The following is a 12,363-nucleotide window of genomic DNA, read 5'->3' as shown; positions in this document are numbered from 1 at the left end:
AAAGAAGATCAAAGAGAAATAAGAAGAAGACAAATGAGAAGGAGAAAGAAAAATTGAAGTTGACGGCATAAATTTACAGTTGGATTAGATTTTTTTTTTTCATTTTTAAAATTTTTTTATTAAATATAATAAATAATTTTTAATTTTTGAAATATAGAATTACTATTTTATTAATAAAAAACAGAAAAAATTATTGTTTCAAAATTTTTTTGCCAAAAAAAGGCATAATGGAACTTAAATAGAAAAATCTGGGCTAATTTAGGAAAAAAAAAAGACATATTTGACATAGACAAAAAGTTGTGGCAAATTTGTTCTTTCCTTCTATAAATTATATTTTAAATATAATATACATAATTATTTAAAAATAAAATATATTAATTTTTAAATATAAATTTAAATAAATAAATTATTTTGTTAATAAAATAAAATCTCAATAACTTAATTATTTTCCATTCAAAACAAAGTAAAAGATATTTTAGTTTTTTTTATTATAATTAATTATAAATTAAACAGAAATTAGGTGAAGAAAAGGAAATAAAAAGAGAGATTAACTTATTTAATTTTAAAAATACATAAATTAAGTTATTGATTTTGTCAAAATAACCTTTTTTTTTTTCAAAGAAAAGAGCATTGAATAGAATTGGAATTGAATTGGTTTATGATGGACCAGTATCTGATGGGAATCAATCCGTTTGATTTTGAGCCAAAATCAAAATTTTTTTCATTAAAAAATTAAAATTTGAAAAAATTGATCTATTATATTTAATAAAAATTAAATCGATCTAAATTATTGAAACTTTAAGAGTTTTATGAGTCGATTCAGGTACATATCTCTAATAAATCGAACCAGCAATTCAGAAACCGGCCCGATGGCCAGGTCTAAATAAAACTGATTAGTTTCAAATTAATGAAAAGAAATTAGCAGCATTAAAAATATCTTCTTAATATTGGCATTCTGAAAACTCAATGCTCCAAAATCTGAGGTAATTTCTCGGCTGCTGTGATTTTGGCATAACGGCTAACTAATCGAATTTCTGGTTAAGGTACATATCTCATGCCTCACTCCTCTTTCGTCTCTCTTTATGTACTTGATTTGCTTTCTGATCCAATTCTTAGATCTCCATCCTCATCAAACCCAACTTACTTCGGTTTTGTTATCATTTTCGATACCTAATTAGGATGAGATTCAAATTTTTCATAATTTTAAGTGTTGATCTAGCTTGTTTTAAAACCAAATTAACTTTTTGAAATCTCTTCAAGATGTTTGATAAAATGCCTCGATGAATATGTGCTTTGTCATGTGTCAATTTGACAATTTCACTACCTATAAATGTTGTGAGCTTGTATTTCTTGGATCTGCAGCAGCAAATGATGGAAAAAGAGGATGATAAGTTTTTAGTATTGTGGCTCTAGGCTCTGCAACTAATGATGGAATTGCTCGCCTTAATGAAACGTGAATTCTTTATATTCTACTCAGCTTCTTGTTTATTTGATTATTCAATGGAAAATTGAGACAGGCAATTAAAAGAGAAATTACTCCAAGTATTTTCTGATTATTAATCTTTTTTTGTTTTGATACTTGGGTTCAGTTTTGCTATTTACCATTGAAGCTACTGTTATTATTTTTGATTTTTTGTCATCATATTCCATGCCTTTTTGAAGTTAAGCGGAGCTATTTCCCTAATATGAACTTCATGTAGCTTTGGGGAGTTGCTAATGTGGTTTTGGAGCAATTCGGGATATTAGTGATTACTTTCTTTTGATGTTTCAACCAGGACATTGTTGGAGCATTTGAATGTTATATGGGAGGTAATTCTCTTCCAGGCAAATATGAAAGACCGAAACAGTTATGTGCCGCCACCTTATATTCCATTGGGACAAGCAGATTTAGAGGCTGAGATTGTTCCTCAAAATGAAGGCCATCTTGCTTCAAATCAAACAAGTGATGGACTGACACTATGGTCATCTGGAATCTGTGCTTGTTGCGATGATATGCAGAGCTGTATGCTACTTTCTGCCTTCTGACCTTGATTTATCAGAAGAAAAATAATATGAAGGTGCCTAATAAGTTGAACAAATAATGCTGGGTTTTTTTTTTTTTTTTTTTTCTCTTCTTTTGTTCTCAAATTGAAGGTCTAGGAGAAGACTTTTAAAAGAAGGTTTTGGAGGGTGGGGTGTTAAATAGGGACTTTGTACTTGATTCTGTCTATGGAACTGCAATGCATTTTGTTTAGCTCTTTACTGTTCATGTTGTATCTATTCTAATATTTAACTCAGCAGACCACCTTTCAAATGAATTAGGCTGGTGGAAGTCACTATTGGTGGATAAGGTGCATGATTTATTAATATATGAATTGCTAAGCAAGGTACCTGGGCTATTAGGTAACTGAGAAAATCATATGTTCTCCTCTTTTATTCCTCTCTGTTAAGGCTTTCCTCTAGCAAAAAAATAAGTAGTTTGTTTATTGAGGCAAGAAGAATATCATTTTTTTAGTAGGGCCTAATTGTGAATTCTGAGAGTTTGATAGCCAGTTATAACGACAAAGCCAAGGGATGTGATCTACAAATATTATAAATGTGGTTACAGTAATGTAATACATTTATAGGAAGAAACTATATTATCTTGTACATCTCAACTTAACTTAACTAAGCTTTTATCCAAAAAATTTGGGGTCGACTATATGGATTCGCTTTCTCTACTCTAAACGATTTTGGGTTAAATTCTAAAAAATGTGTAATGTTTCTAGGTCATGTTGTACTACTCTCCTCTCCTCCAAGTCAATTTAGGTCTACCTATTTTTTTCTTTCTATCCTCTAACCTAATGTGCTCTACTTGTCTAATTGGAGCCTCCGTATGTCTACGTTTCACATGACCAAATCACCTCAATCTCCCTTCTCTCAACTTATCTTCAATTAGCACCACTCCTACATTTTCTCTAATACTCTCATTACGGACTTTATCTAGTCTAGTATGGCCACTCATTCACCTTAACATTCTTATCTCTGCAACTCTTATCTTAGACGCATACGACTCTTTCAGTGCCCAACACTCACTACCATATAATATAGCCGGTCGTATGGCTGTACGGTAAAATTTTTCTTTCAACTTATTGGGAATCTTGTGATCACATAAAACTCCCGTGGCACGTCTCCATTTCAACCATCCGGTTTTAATCCTATGACTAACATCCTCCTCACATCCCCCATCTACTTGAAGGATTGAGCCTAGATATTTAAAGTGATTACTTTGGGACAGTACCACTCCATTCAAACTAACTTCTTCCTTATCACCAGTTTGGCATTCACTGAACTTGCAATGCATGTATTCTGTATTCGTTCTACTTAACTTAAAACCCTTTGACTCTAGAGTACTTCTCCAAAGCTCTAGCTTTCTATTGACTACTTCTCGTGTCTCATTTATCAGAACAATATCATCCACAAACATCATGCACTAAGGAACACTCTCTTGTATATGTTTCGTCAATTCATCTAAAACTAATGTAAAAAGGTAAGGGCTTATGGCTGATCCTTGGTGTAATCCAATTGAGATCGGAAAATCTCTTGTGTCCCCTCCCACTGTGCGCACAATAGTAGTTGCTCCTTCATATATATCTTTCAACACTTGTATGTACCTAATAGATACTTTCTTTTGTTCTAACACATTCCATAAGACATCTCTTGGAATGCTATTGTAAGTCTTCTCCAAATCAATAAAAATCATGTGTATATCTTTCTTCATATCTCTATATTTCTCCATCAAGCTTCTAATGAGAAAGATTGCTTCCATAGTTGAACGACTGGGCATGAAACCAAATTGATTGAGAGAGATAGAAGTATCATGACATAGTCGATGCTCCACAACTCTCTCCCACAACTTCATAGTATGGCTCAAGAGTTTAATTTCCCTATAGTTTGAGCAACTCTGTATGTCTCCCTTATTTTTAAAAATGGGTACTAAAATATTCTTCCTCCATTCATCAGGCATTTTCTTTGAGTTTAGAATCTTATTAAATAATTTAGTTAATCATGCCACTCCCATATTTTCCAAACACTTCCACACTTCAATTGGTATTTTATCGGGTCCACAGGCTTTACCCACTTTCTTTCTCTTAAGTACTTCCTTTACTTCTAAAGATCTAATCCTTCTAGTATAATTCACATTCTTTTCTATTATCTATAGTCTATATTCACGCTATTACCATTTTGATTATTATTAAAGAGATCATTGAAATAATTTCTCCATCTTTCTTTAATATTCTCATCTTTCACCAATACTTTTCCTTCTTTATCCTTAATGTACCTAACTTGATTGAGATTTTGACATTTCCTTTCTCCCCTTCTTGCTAATCTATAAATATCTTTCTCCCCTTCTTTAGTTTCAAGTTTCTTATATAACTTTTCAAAGGCTTGTGCTATTGATTCACTAACCACCTTTTTGCCTCTTTCTTTGCTATCTTGTACTGTTCATATGCCTCATTATTATCACATTTAGGTAATTTCTTATACCATTCCCTTTTTCTTTTCACTGCCTTTTATACTTCCTCATTCCACCACAATCTTTCTTTTGAGGGTGGTCCATGTCCTTTAGACTCTCCAAATACTTTTTTAGCTACTTCTCTAATCTTTGATGCCATCTGTATCCATATATCATTGGCCTCCATATCCAACTTCCATACTTCGGACTCGAGAAGTTCATTTTTGAACTTTACTTGCTTTACTCTTTTGAACTCCTATCACTTTGTTCGAGTTACAGTATTTCTTTTGACCTTACTTGAATTGTTCCTAAACTTGATATCCAAGACCACCAACCGATGTTGACTTGTTAAAGCCTCTTCTGGAATGACCTTGCAATCCTTGCATAGAGCTCTATTTGTCTTTCTGGTTAAGAGGAAGTCGATTTGGATTCAATGTTGCCCACTTTTGAAAGTCACTAAATGTGACTCTTTTTATAAAGTAGGTATTTGCTAGTATTAGGTCGTATGCTATAGCTTGATGGAGAAATATAGAGATGTGAAGAAAGATCTACACATGGTTTTTATTGATTTGGAGAAGGCTTATGATAGTGTTCCAAGAGATGTCCTATGGAGTGTGTTAGAACAAAAGAGGGTATCTATTAGGTACATACAAGTGTTGAAAGATATGTATGAAGGAGCAAGTACTATTGTGCGCACAGTGGGAGGGGACACAAGAGATTTTCCGATTTCAATTGGATTACACCAAGGATCAGCTATAAGCCCTTACCTTTTTACATTAGTTTTAGATGAATTGACGAAACATATACAAGAGAGTATTCTTTGGTGCATGATGTTTGCGGATGATATTATTCTGATAGATGTGACGCGAGAAGGAGTCAATAGAAAGCTAGAGCTTTGGAGAAGTACTCTAGAGTCAAAGGGCTTTAAGTTAAGTAGAATGAAGACAGAATACATGCATTGCAAGTTAAGTGAAGGCCAAACTGGCGATAGGGAAGGAGTTAGTTTGGATGGAGTGGTACTGTCCCAAAGTAATCACTTTAAATATCTTGGCTTAGTCCTTCAAGTAGATGGGGGATGTGAGGAGGATGTTAGTCATAGGATTAAAGCCGGATGGTTGAAGTGGAGACGTGCCACGAGAGTTTTATGTGATCGTAAGATTCCCAATAAGTTAAAAGGAAAATTTTACCGTACAGCCATACGACTGGCTATGTTATATGGTAGTGAGTGTTGGGCATTGAAGGAGTCGTATGCGTCTAAGATAAGAGTTGCAGAGATGAAAATGTTAAGGTGGATGAGTGACCATACTAGACTAGATAAAGTCCGTAATGAGAGTATTAGAGAAAAGGTAGGAGTGGTACCAATTGAGGATAAGTTGAGAGAAGGGAGATTGAGGTGGTTTGGTCATGTGAAGCGTAGACATACGGAGACTCCAGTTAGACAAGTAGAGCACATTAGGTTAGAGGATAGAAAGAGAAAAAGGGGTAGACCTAAATTAACTTGGAGGAGGGTAGTACAACATGACCTAGAAGTATTACAAATTTCTGATGATTTAACCCAAAATCGTTTAGAGTGGAGAAAGCGAATCCATATAGCCGACCCCAAATTTTTGGGATAAAAGCTTAGTTGAGTTGAGTTGAGTTGAGGTCGTATGCCATAGCAAAATCCAGGATGTTTTTTCCCTCCTCATTTTGACTGCCAAAACCAAAACCTCCATGAACATTCCCATAACCTTGTCTATCACTTCCTACATGTCCATTCAAATCTCCACCAATGAAAACATTCTCTTCATTCGGTATGCTTTGCATTAAATCATCCATATCTTTCCAAAACTTTTATTTACTCTCACTGTCTAGTCCTATTTGTGGGGCATAAGCACTAACTACATTTATTGTTTCTCCTTCTAGTACTAGTTTTACTAGTATAATTCTATCTCTTACTCTTTTCACAGCTATTACTACGTCTTTCAATGTCCTGTCTATGATTATGCACTCCGTTTTTGTTTCTCTCCTTTCCGGTAAACCACAGTTTGTACCCTGAATTACCCACTTCCTTACTTTTCTCTCCTATCCATTTAGTCTCCTGAATGCAAGCAATATTCACCCTTCTCCTTTCCAAGGTATTCACAAGCTCCATTAATTTTTCTGTAAGTGATCCACCATTCCAAGTACCAACCTTGATTATCCTCCTATCCTCTTTCTTCCTAATTGATCTCCTTCTATGATATCTTCTATTGTTTTTTATGTCTATCTCGTGTTCTGTTCTACTATCTGTTCTACTATCTGTCCTATGGATTAACTTCTTTACCCATACCCGTCCATGATGTGGGAACCCTTGCTCACTTAACACCACACCTGGGCGCCGGCATGGCGCGTCGCTTTCGGTGAACGCCCTACACCCTTGCATATTTCTCACTATACCCGGGCTCCGATGTAGCGCGTCGTAAGTAGAGGACGCCCCAACGTTTATATTTTTTCTAATGAGTGCAACTAGAAAGCAGAATAGTACAAGAAAAGAAAAGTTTTAGTCAAAGTTTGCAACTGAGGTGTGGCATTGTGAACAATATTTATTTATTCAGGGAAGAATTCAGATATGAATTATAAGGAAATCTGCTTGCAAACTTGAAGAAAAGTGATAGCATACTAAGTTTTACATTTAGAATTACTCAGGCATTGCACCTATTATTGAAATAGCATTAATTACTGGAAATTTACTTTTTAAGATATTCAATTCCTAAACCTAATAATTCTTTGTACTCCCATCAAAACTAAAAGGATTAATGTATTCATTGATGAACAAGTGCTCAAAATTAATATAAATATATAAATAAGTACATAAATGATTCAGTCAACCCATTACTGCAAAGATAAAATTTGTAAAGAAGTGCCCCTAAGGTCTTAAAGTTGCAATACACTCTACCAGCTGCTAATTTATGAAAATAAACAGTTATATAAGACACAATAGAGTAAAAAGTACTCAACAATGTTTTAATTGAACCCTTTATGAAATCTAGAGTTCTGGACCATAATCCTAGGTTTCTCGAGTCTTAGATCTTGATTTTTCTTGAGCTTCTTATTGTTTGCATCAGATGACTATGAAGTTCTAAATTTTCAGAGGACATACTGACTTTATGCTGTATTTGTGTTATATATTTGATGATATATGCAATACTATTATTGTTTATCTATGATAATCTATTATTGCCCAAACTAAAATTTATTAATTACTGCAATTTTCTCCTCCTACAGGTTGTGTGGGTCTCTTTTGTCCTTGCTATTTGTTTGGAAAGAATGCAGAGTTTTTGGGCTCTGGAACTTTGATTGGCTCATGCATGACCCATTTTATTTTGTGGGCTCTTGTCAATACTGTATGTTGTTGCATGACCGATGGCATTTTGTTGGGATTACCTGGATGCTTTGTTGCATGTTATGCCTGTGGTTACCGCAGGGCACTGCGTGAAAAGTATAATTTGCCGGTATGACTAATTTTTTAATAGTCTTGTGAAGTTAAGAACTACTTTCTTCTTCTTCTCCTTCTTCTTCTTCTTGCTGCCTGTGTTAGCTGGATTATGTTCTGCCTTTGACCCTACTTTGAGCAGCTGTATAGAACAATTGATAATTTTGCATATAAAGAAGTTGAAATCAGGTCTTCTTCTTGTATAGTGTTATGGAGTTCTGAGGTCATTAAATTAATAAAAAATAGTATTAAGATTAAGAATGCTGATTAAGGAGGCTGATTTTGGGGTTTTTATGCATGTTTTATAAAGGCCTACAAATTGGGATTTAGCACATAGAAGAAAACACAAAGGCAGGGGAAGATATAACAGAGGACAAGAAATTAAGAATAAAGAGGCAGAGAAAGGACATAAATTTTAGGTTTTCACATCCTTCAGATATATTTATATTTAGGGTTCTATGCAAATACTGTTAATACTGTTGTTAAAATAAATCTAAGGCTACAACATATTTTATTGATTGCTTATGCAGGAAGCACCATGTGGCGACTTCACTACACACTTTTTCTGCCACTTATGTGCTAATTGCCAAGAATACAGAGAGATTCGTGAAAGGAATTGCAACTCTAATTCTGCTGATGTTAAGCTGCCAGTGGTCACAGCTCCTTCAGTTCAGATAATGGAGTCGAATAATATTTCAGAATAATACTATTGCTGCTGGAAACTTGTGGTAGGACAAACAGATGATTGTTGCTGTGCTTGGCTCTTTATGTTCTTTGGCTGATTTGTCACTTAAGCTTGAGATGGTATTGTTCTTCAAATTTGTGTCACTTGAGCTGAGCTGTGTTGCTAAAGGCATATTATCTTAATATTGTATTATGACATTAAATGAATTGTTGTTACATGTTTGTGATAATCTGCTGTGTTGATTCCGTCAATTTTGACACAGATGGAAACTATCTTTATTTGAAGGCAGATTGGCTGTATAAACAGAAAAAATAAGTGCAGTTGACATCTCTCTCTCTCAAACATAGATTGTCGCATTGAACATGTTTAACCATTGATGGTAATGTGTAGTGTGTAAGCCGTTCTTATGTGTAATGAATCAACTCCCTTGTCCAAGCCCTAGTTTAGCATACCATGACCGACTCAAACAAAAGGGAGGCAACACCGTACTTGATACCTGATTTTTATTATGGCTTTATATATATATATATATATATATGGAAACTAAAAGGGCTATAAATTTCATTTTCATTACGTATTCCTTCTTATATGTTGCTAATACATTCAACTTTTAATAATTAGCGCTGAAAATTTCACAAAAGCTACTGGTGTTACTGGAACAAGCTTTGTATGCGGAGGAGTGTTGGAGTTGTTGGTACTAGAAGTTTATCTTTCAGGGTAGGGGTGACTACGGTTTAGGAACCGTCGGTTCAGGTTCAATAAAATCATGAACCTAAACCAAATCGTAATGGAACGGTTTGGAAGATGGTTCTGGAACTGCCGGTTTTGGTTTGAGCCTCGGTTTAAAAAATGGTTTGAAAAATAATAGTTCAAGACGGTTTGGGGGCGGTTTAAAAGCGACTTAAAAAAAATTAGAGGAAAATTTTATTGATTTAGAATTTAAGTTATACTTGTAAAAATATTTTAATTTTTCTTAGAAATCTTTTAATAAAAAAATAAGAAAAAAAATAAAAATAACTTATTTTTAAGAAAAATTTAATAAGTAAAGACTTGTACTTATTAAAAAACTAGAGATTTAAAAAAAAAATTAAAAAAATGTGCATGAACTTAATTTTGTCTATGTATCCCTTTAGGATTTAGAGGAATCAAAATTTTCAGTTATAAGTTGAGAGAAGGGAGATTGAGGTGATTTGGTCATGTGAAGCATAGACATAAAAAAGCTCCAGTTAGACAAGTAGAGCACATTGGGTTAGAGTATAGAAAGAAAAGAATAGGTAGATCTAAACTGACTTGGAGGAGAATAGTACAATACGACCTAGAAGTATTTACACATTTTCGATGATTTAACCCAAAATCGTTTATAGTGAAGAAAGAGAATTCATATAGCCGACCCCAATAAATTTTTGGGATAAAAGCTTAGTTGAGTTGAATTGAATATTACTTGTCATTTTTTAAAAAATTATATGATAATTGATAATTAAAAAAATATAAAAGAAAAAAAAATCAAAATAGAGGGTATTGAAAATTTAATTAAAGATATAAAATAATAACAGAGTAATTGAGATAGTATTAAAAATTTCAGTGAGCATATAAAATAATAAAGTAGGGGAATTGTGAAAGTACTGAGAATTAAAAGGAGTGTAAAAAATAATTATTTAGAAAATTTGAAAGAAATTGAAAGAGCATTAAAAATTAAAGAGAGTGTAGAGAATAACTGTGTAGAGAATTAATGATATATATATATATATATATATATAAATGAATTAGGACTGGAGTGAGGTATTTATTGAATTTTTTTTGTATTTAAATTACCGGTTTAGTCCGGTTCAGAACTATCGGTTCAATCTGGTTCGAAACCGTAGGTTCACGGTTTCTAAAAAATATGAACCTGAACCAAACCGTAGAAGGACGAATTCGGTCTGGTTCGAAGTCGGTTCCGATTTTGATCGGTTTCAGTCCGATCTAGTTCGGTTCCGATTCAAAACCGAACCGTGGCCACCCCTATTTGGGGGCCAAAATAAATACAAAAAGGAATTAAATGAAATTTTGATAAAAATATAGGGATTAAAATAAAATATAAAATAATAAGATATTAAAAATTAAATATTATAATTTGTTTTTTTTACTGGGGGGGGGGGGGGTGGGTTGGGTAAATGTTAATTTTTTTCAAAAAATATATTAAAATATAGGGGTAAAATTTTAATTTTCAAAACTTTTGGGGGGCTACCTAGTTCTGCCCTTGTAAGGGCTTTTAATCTAGCAATGCTATCAAGTAGAGTTGGCGCTTCAAAAGATTCAAGTTCTTTTTGGGCTCAACTCTTTGGAGCAAGACACCATCCCAAGAGATCTTTTTTGGCAGCTGATCTTGGTCATCAGCCAAGTTATGCACAATGTAGTCTTATGCAGGCAAGATGGCTTGTTAAAAAAGAATCTGGTTGGTTGGTTCGATAAGGGAAAACATAAAATTTGGAGAGACAACTGGTTGCAGTTCCACAATGGTTTTTGGGTATGGTCTCCACCATCTATCTTAAGCAGTAAAGCCATGGTTAGTGAGCTGATTGATTAGAATTCTTGTAGTTAGAAAAGGCCATTGATTCACTCAATTTTCTTTTAGTTTGAAGCTGACCAGATTTGTTCAATTCCCCTGAGTAAAAGAAGACCGAAAGATACTTTGGTGTGTCATGATTCTAAAACTAGTGCTTTTGAAGTTAGAAGTGTTTATTTCTTAGCACTACACAAGTAAATGGCCCGAAATTCTTCTTTGAATGCACTTACACGAGATTCTTTCTAGGATCAAGCATGGCACCTATTCATCCCTTCAAAGGTTAAGCACTTCATTAATCGAGTCTATTAGAATCATCTCCCTATTCTACGGTCATTGGGCGGAAGAAGGGTACCTATCGATCCTTGTTGTTGAAGGAGCGGAAGCATGAAAAACATAAGTTTAGATCATTAAAATTCAAAATTTTTCATCTAGGGTCACATATATCATGCAAGATTTATTTTTATCTATTTGATTTCAATGATAAACAACATATTAAAACTCTTTTAATATGTTTATGGATCTACATTTGCCATTTAAGATTTTAGAATTAACAGATTAATTCATTAGAACCCTAGATTAGATTAAGAACAAGTGCAATAACCTTTTTGATGCACTGTAGTGTGTTTGGCACCTTTGGGATGCGTCTAGGACACCAGATGTTGTCCCTCTAGCTTGTCCACACCAAGATCACTAATGGCAGCCCTTGAACAGCTTCTAAAGCTTATTCTATGTATTAGAAAATCAAGTTTTGCCTTTTTTGAGAGATTACAGATATAAACAGGACACTAGAAATGATTTCTAGTATTTTTAATTCAAGAGATTATTTGCTAATCTCTTTGAATTGATGAGAGATGAAGAAGAAGAGAGGGAGAGGCAGCCAAGGGGTGGCAGCACAAAATAGATGAATGGCAGCTTGTATTTTTCTTTTTATCCTATTCCTTATATAGCTAGGTCACCACTTAAAACCCTTGCCACATGTCACCTTTTGATTAGCTCTAGGTTTAATTGACCCAATCACATTATGCCAAGTGTCAAACCTATATTTAATCTTGACTTTGATCATCTTACATGATTAAAAGATATATGGCAAGCTTATGTGTAGTGCCATGTGTCACTATCTTATGGTGCCACATGTCACCCTGTGAAATGACCAAAATATACCTGTGTCTTAATTTTGAGTTCTCAACCCCAAATAATTATTTTTC

General features: G+C 33.8%; 1 protein-coding gene across 3 annotated transcripts; it reads left to right on the top strand.

Moving 5' to 3' along the window:
* Positions 1 to 891: 891 nt before the first annotated feature.
* On the top strand, positions 892 to 8,955 carry LOC110632221 (protein PLANT CADMIUM RESISTANCE 10). 3 transcript variants are annotated; one of them, XM_021780364.2, is made up of 5 exons: positions 905 to 1,043; positions 1,363 to 1,453; positions 1,776 to 2,002; positions 7,721 to 7,947; positions 8,459 to 8,955. In XM_021780364.2, the coding sequence occupies exons 3-5, from the start codon at positions 1,831 to 1,833 to the stop codon at positions 8,630 to 8,632; spliced, it is 573 nt and encodes a 190-aa protein (XP_021636056.2). In that variant the 5' UTR covers positions 905 to 1,043; positions 1,363 to 1,453; positions 1,776 to 1,830; the 3' UTR covers positions 8,633 to 8,955. The 3 variants fall into 3 exon arrangements, with proteins under 3 accessions (XP_021636054.2, XP_021636056.2, XP_021636057.2); XM_021780365.2 differs by having other exon boundaries at positions 906 to 1,043; positions 1,366 to 1,453; XM_021780362.2 differs by lacking the exon at positions 1,363 to 1,453 and having other exon boundaries at positions 892 to 1,043.
* Positions 8,956 to 12,363: the final 3,408 nt, after the last annotated feature.

Source organism: Hevea brasiliensis, chromosome 8, assembly GCF_030052815.1.
Source record: "Hevea brasiliensis isolate MT/VB/25A 57/8 chromosome 8, ASM3005281v1, whole genome shotgun sequence".
NCBI classification, from domain to species: Eukaryota; Viridiplantae; Streptophyta; class Magnoliopsida; order Malpighiales; family Euphorbiaceae; genus Hevea; species Hevea brasiliensis.
The sequence above is the reverse complement of the archived record's forward strand: the minus strand, read 5'-3'. Positions and strand labels throughout refer to the sequence as shown.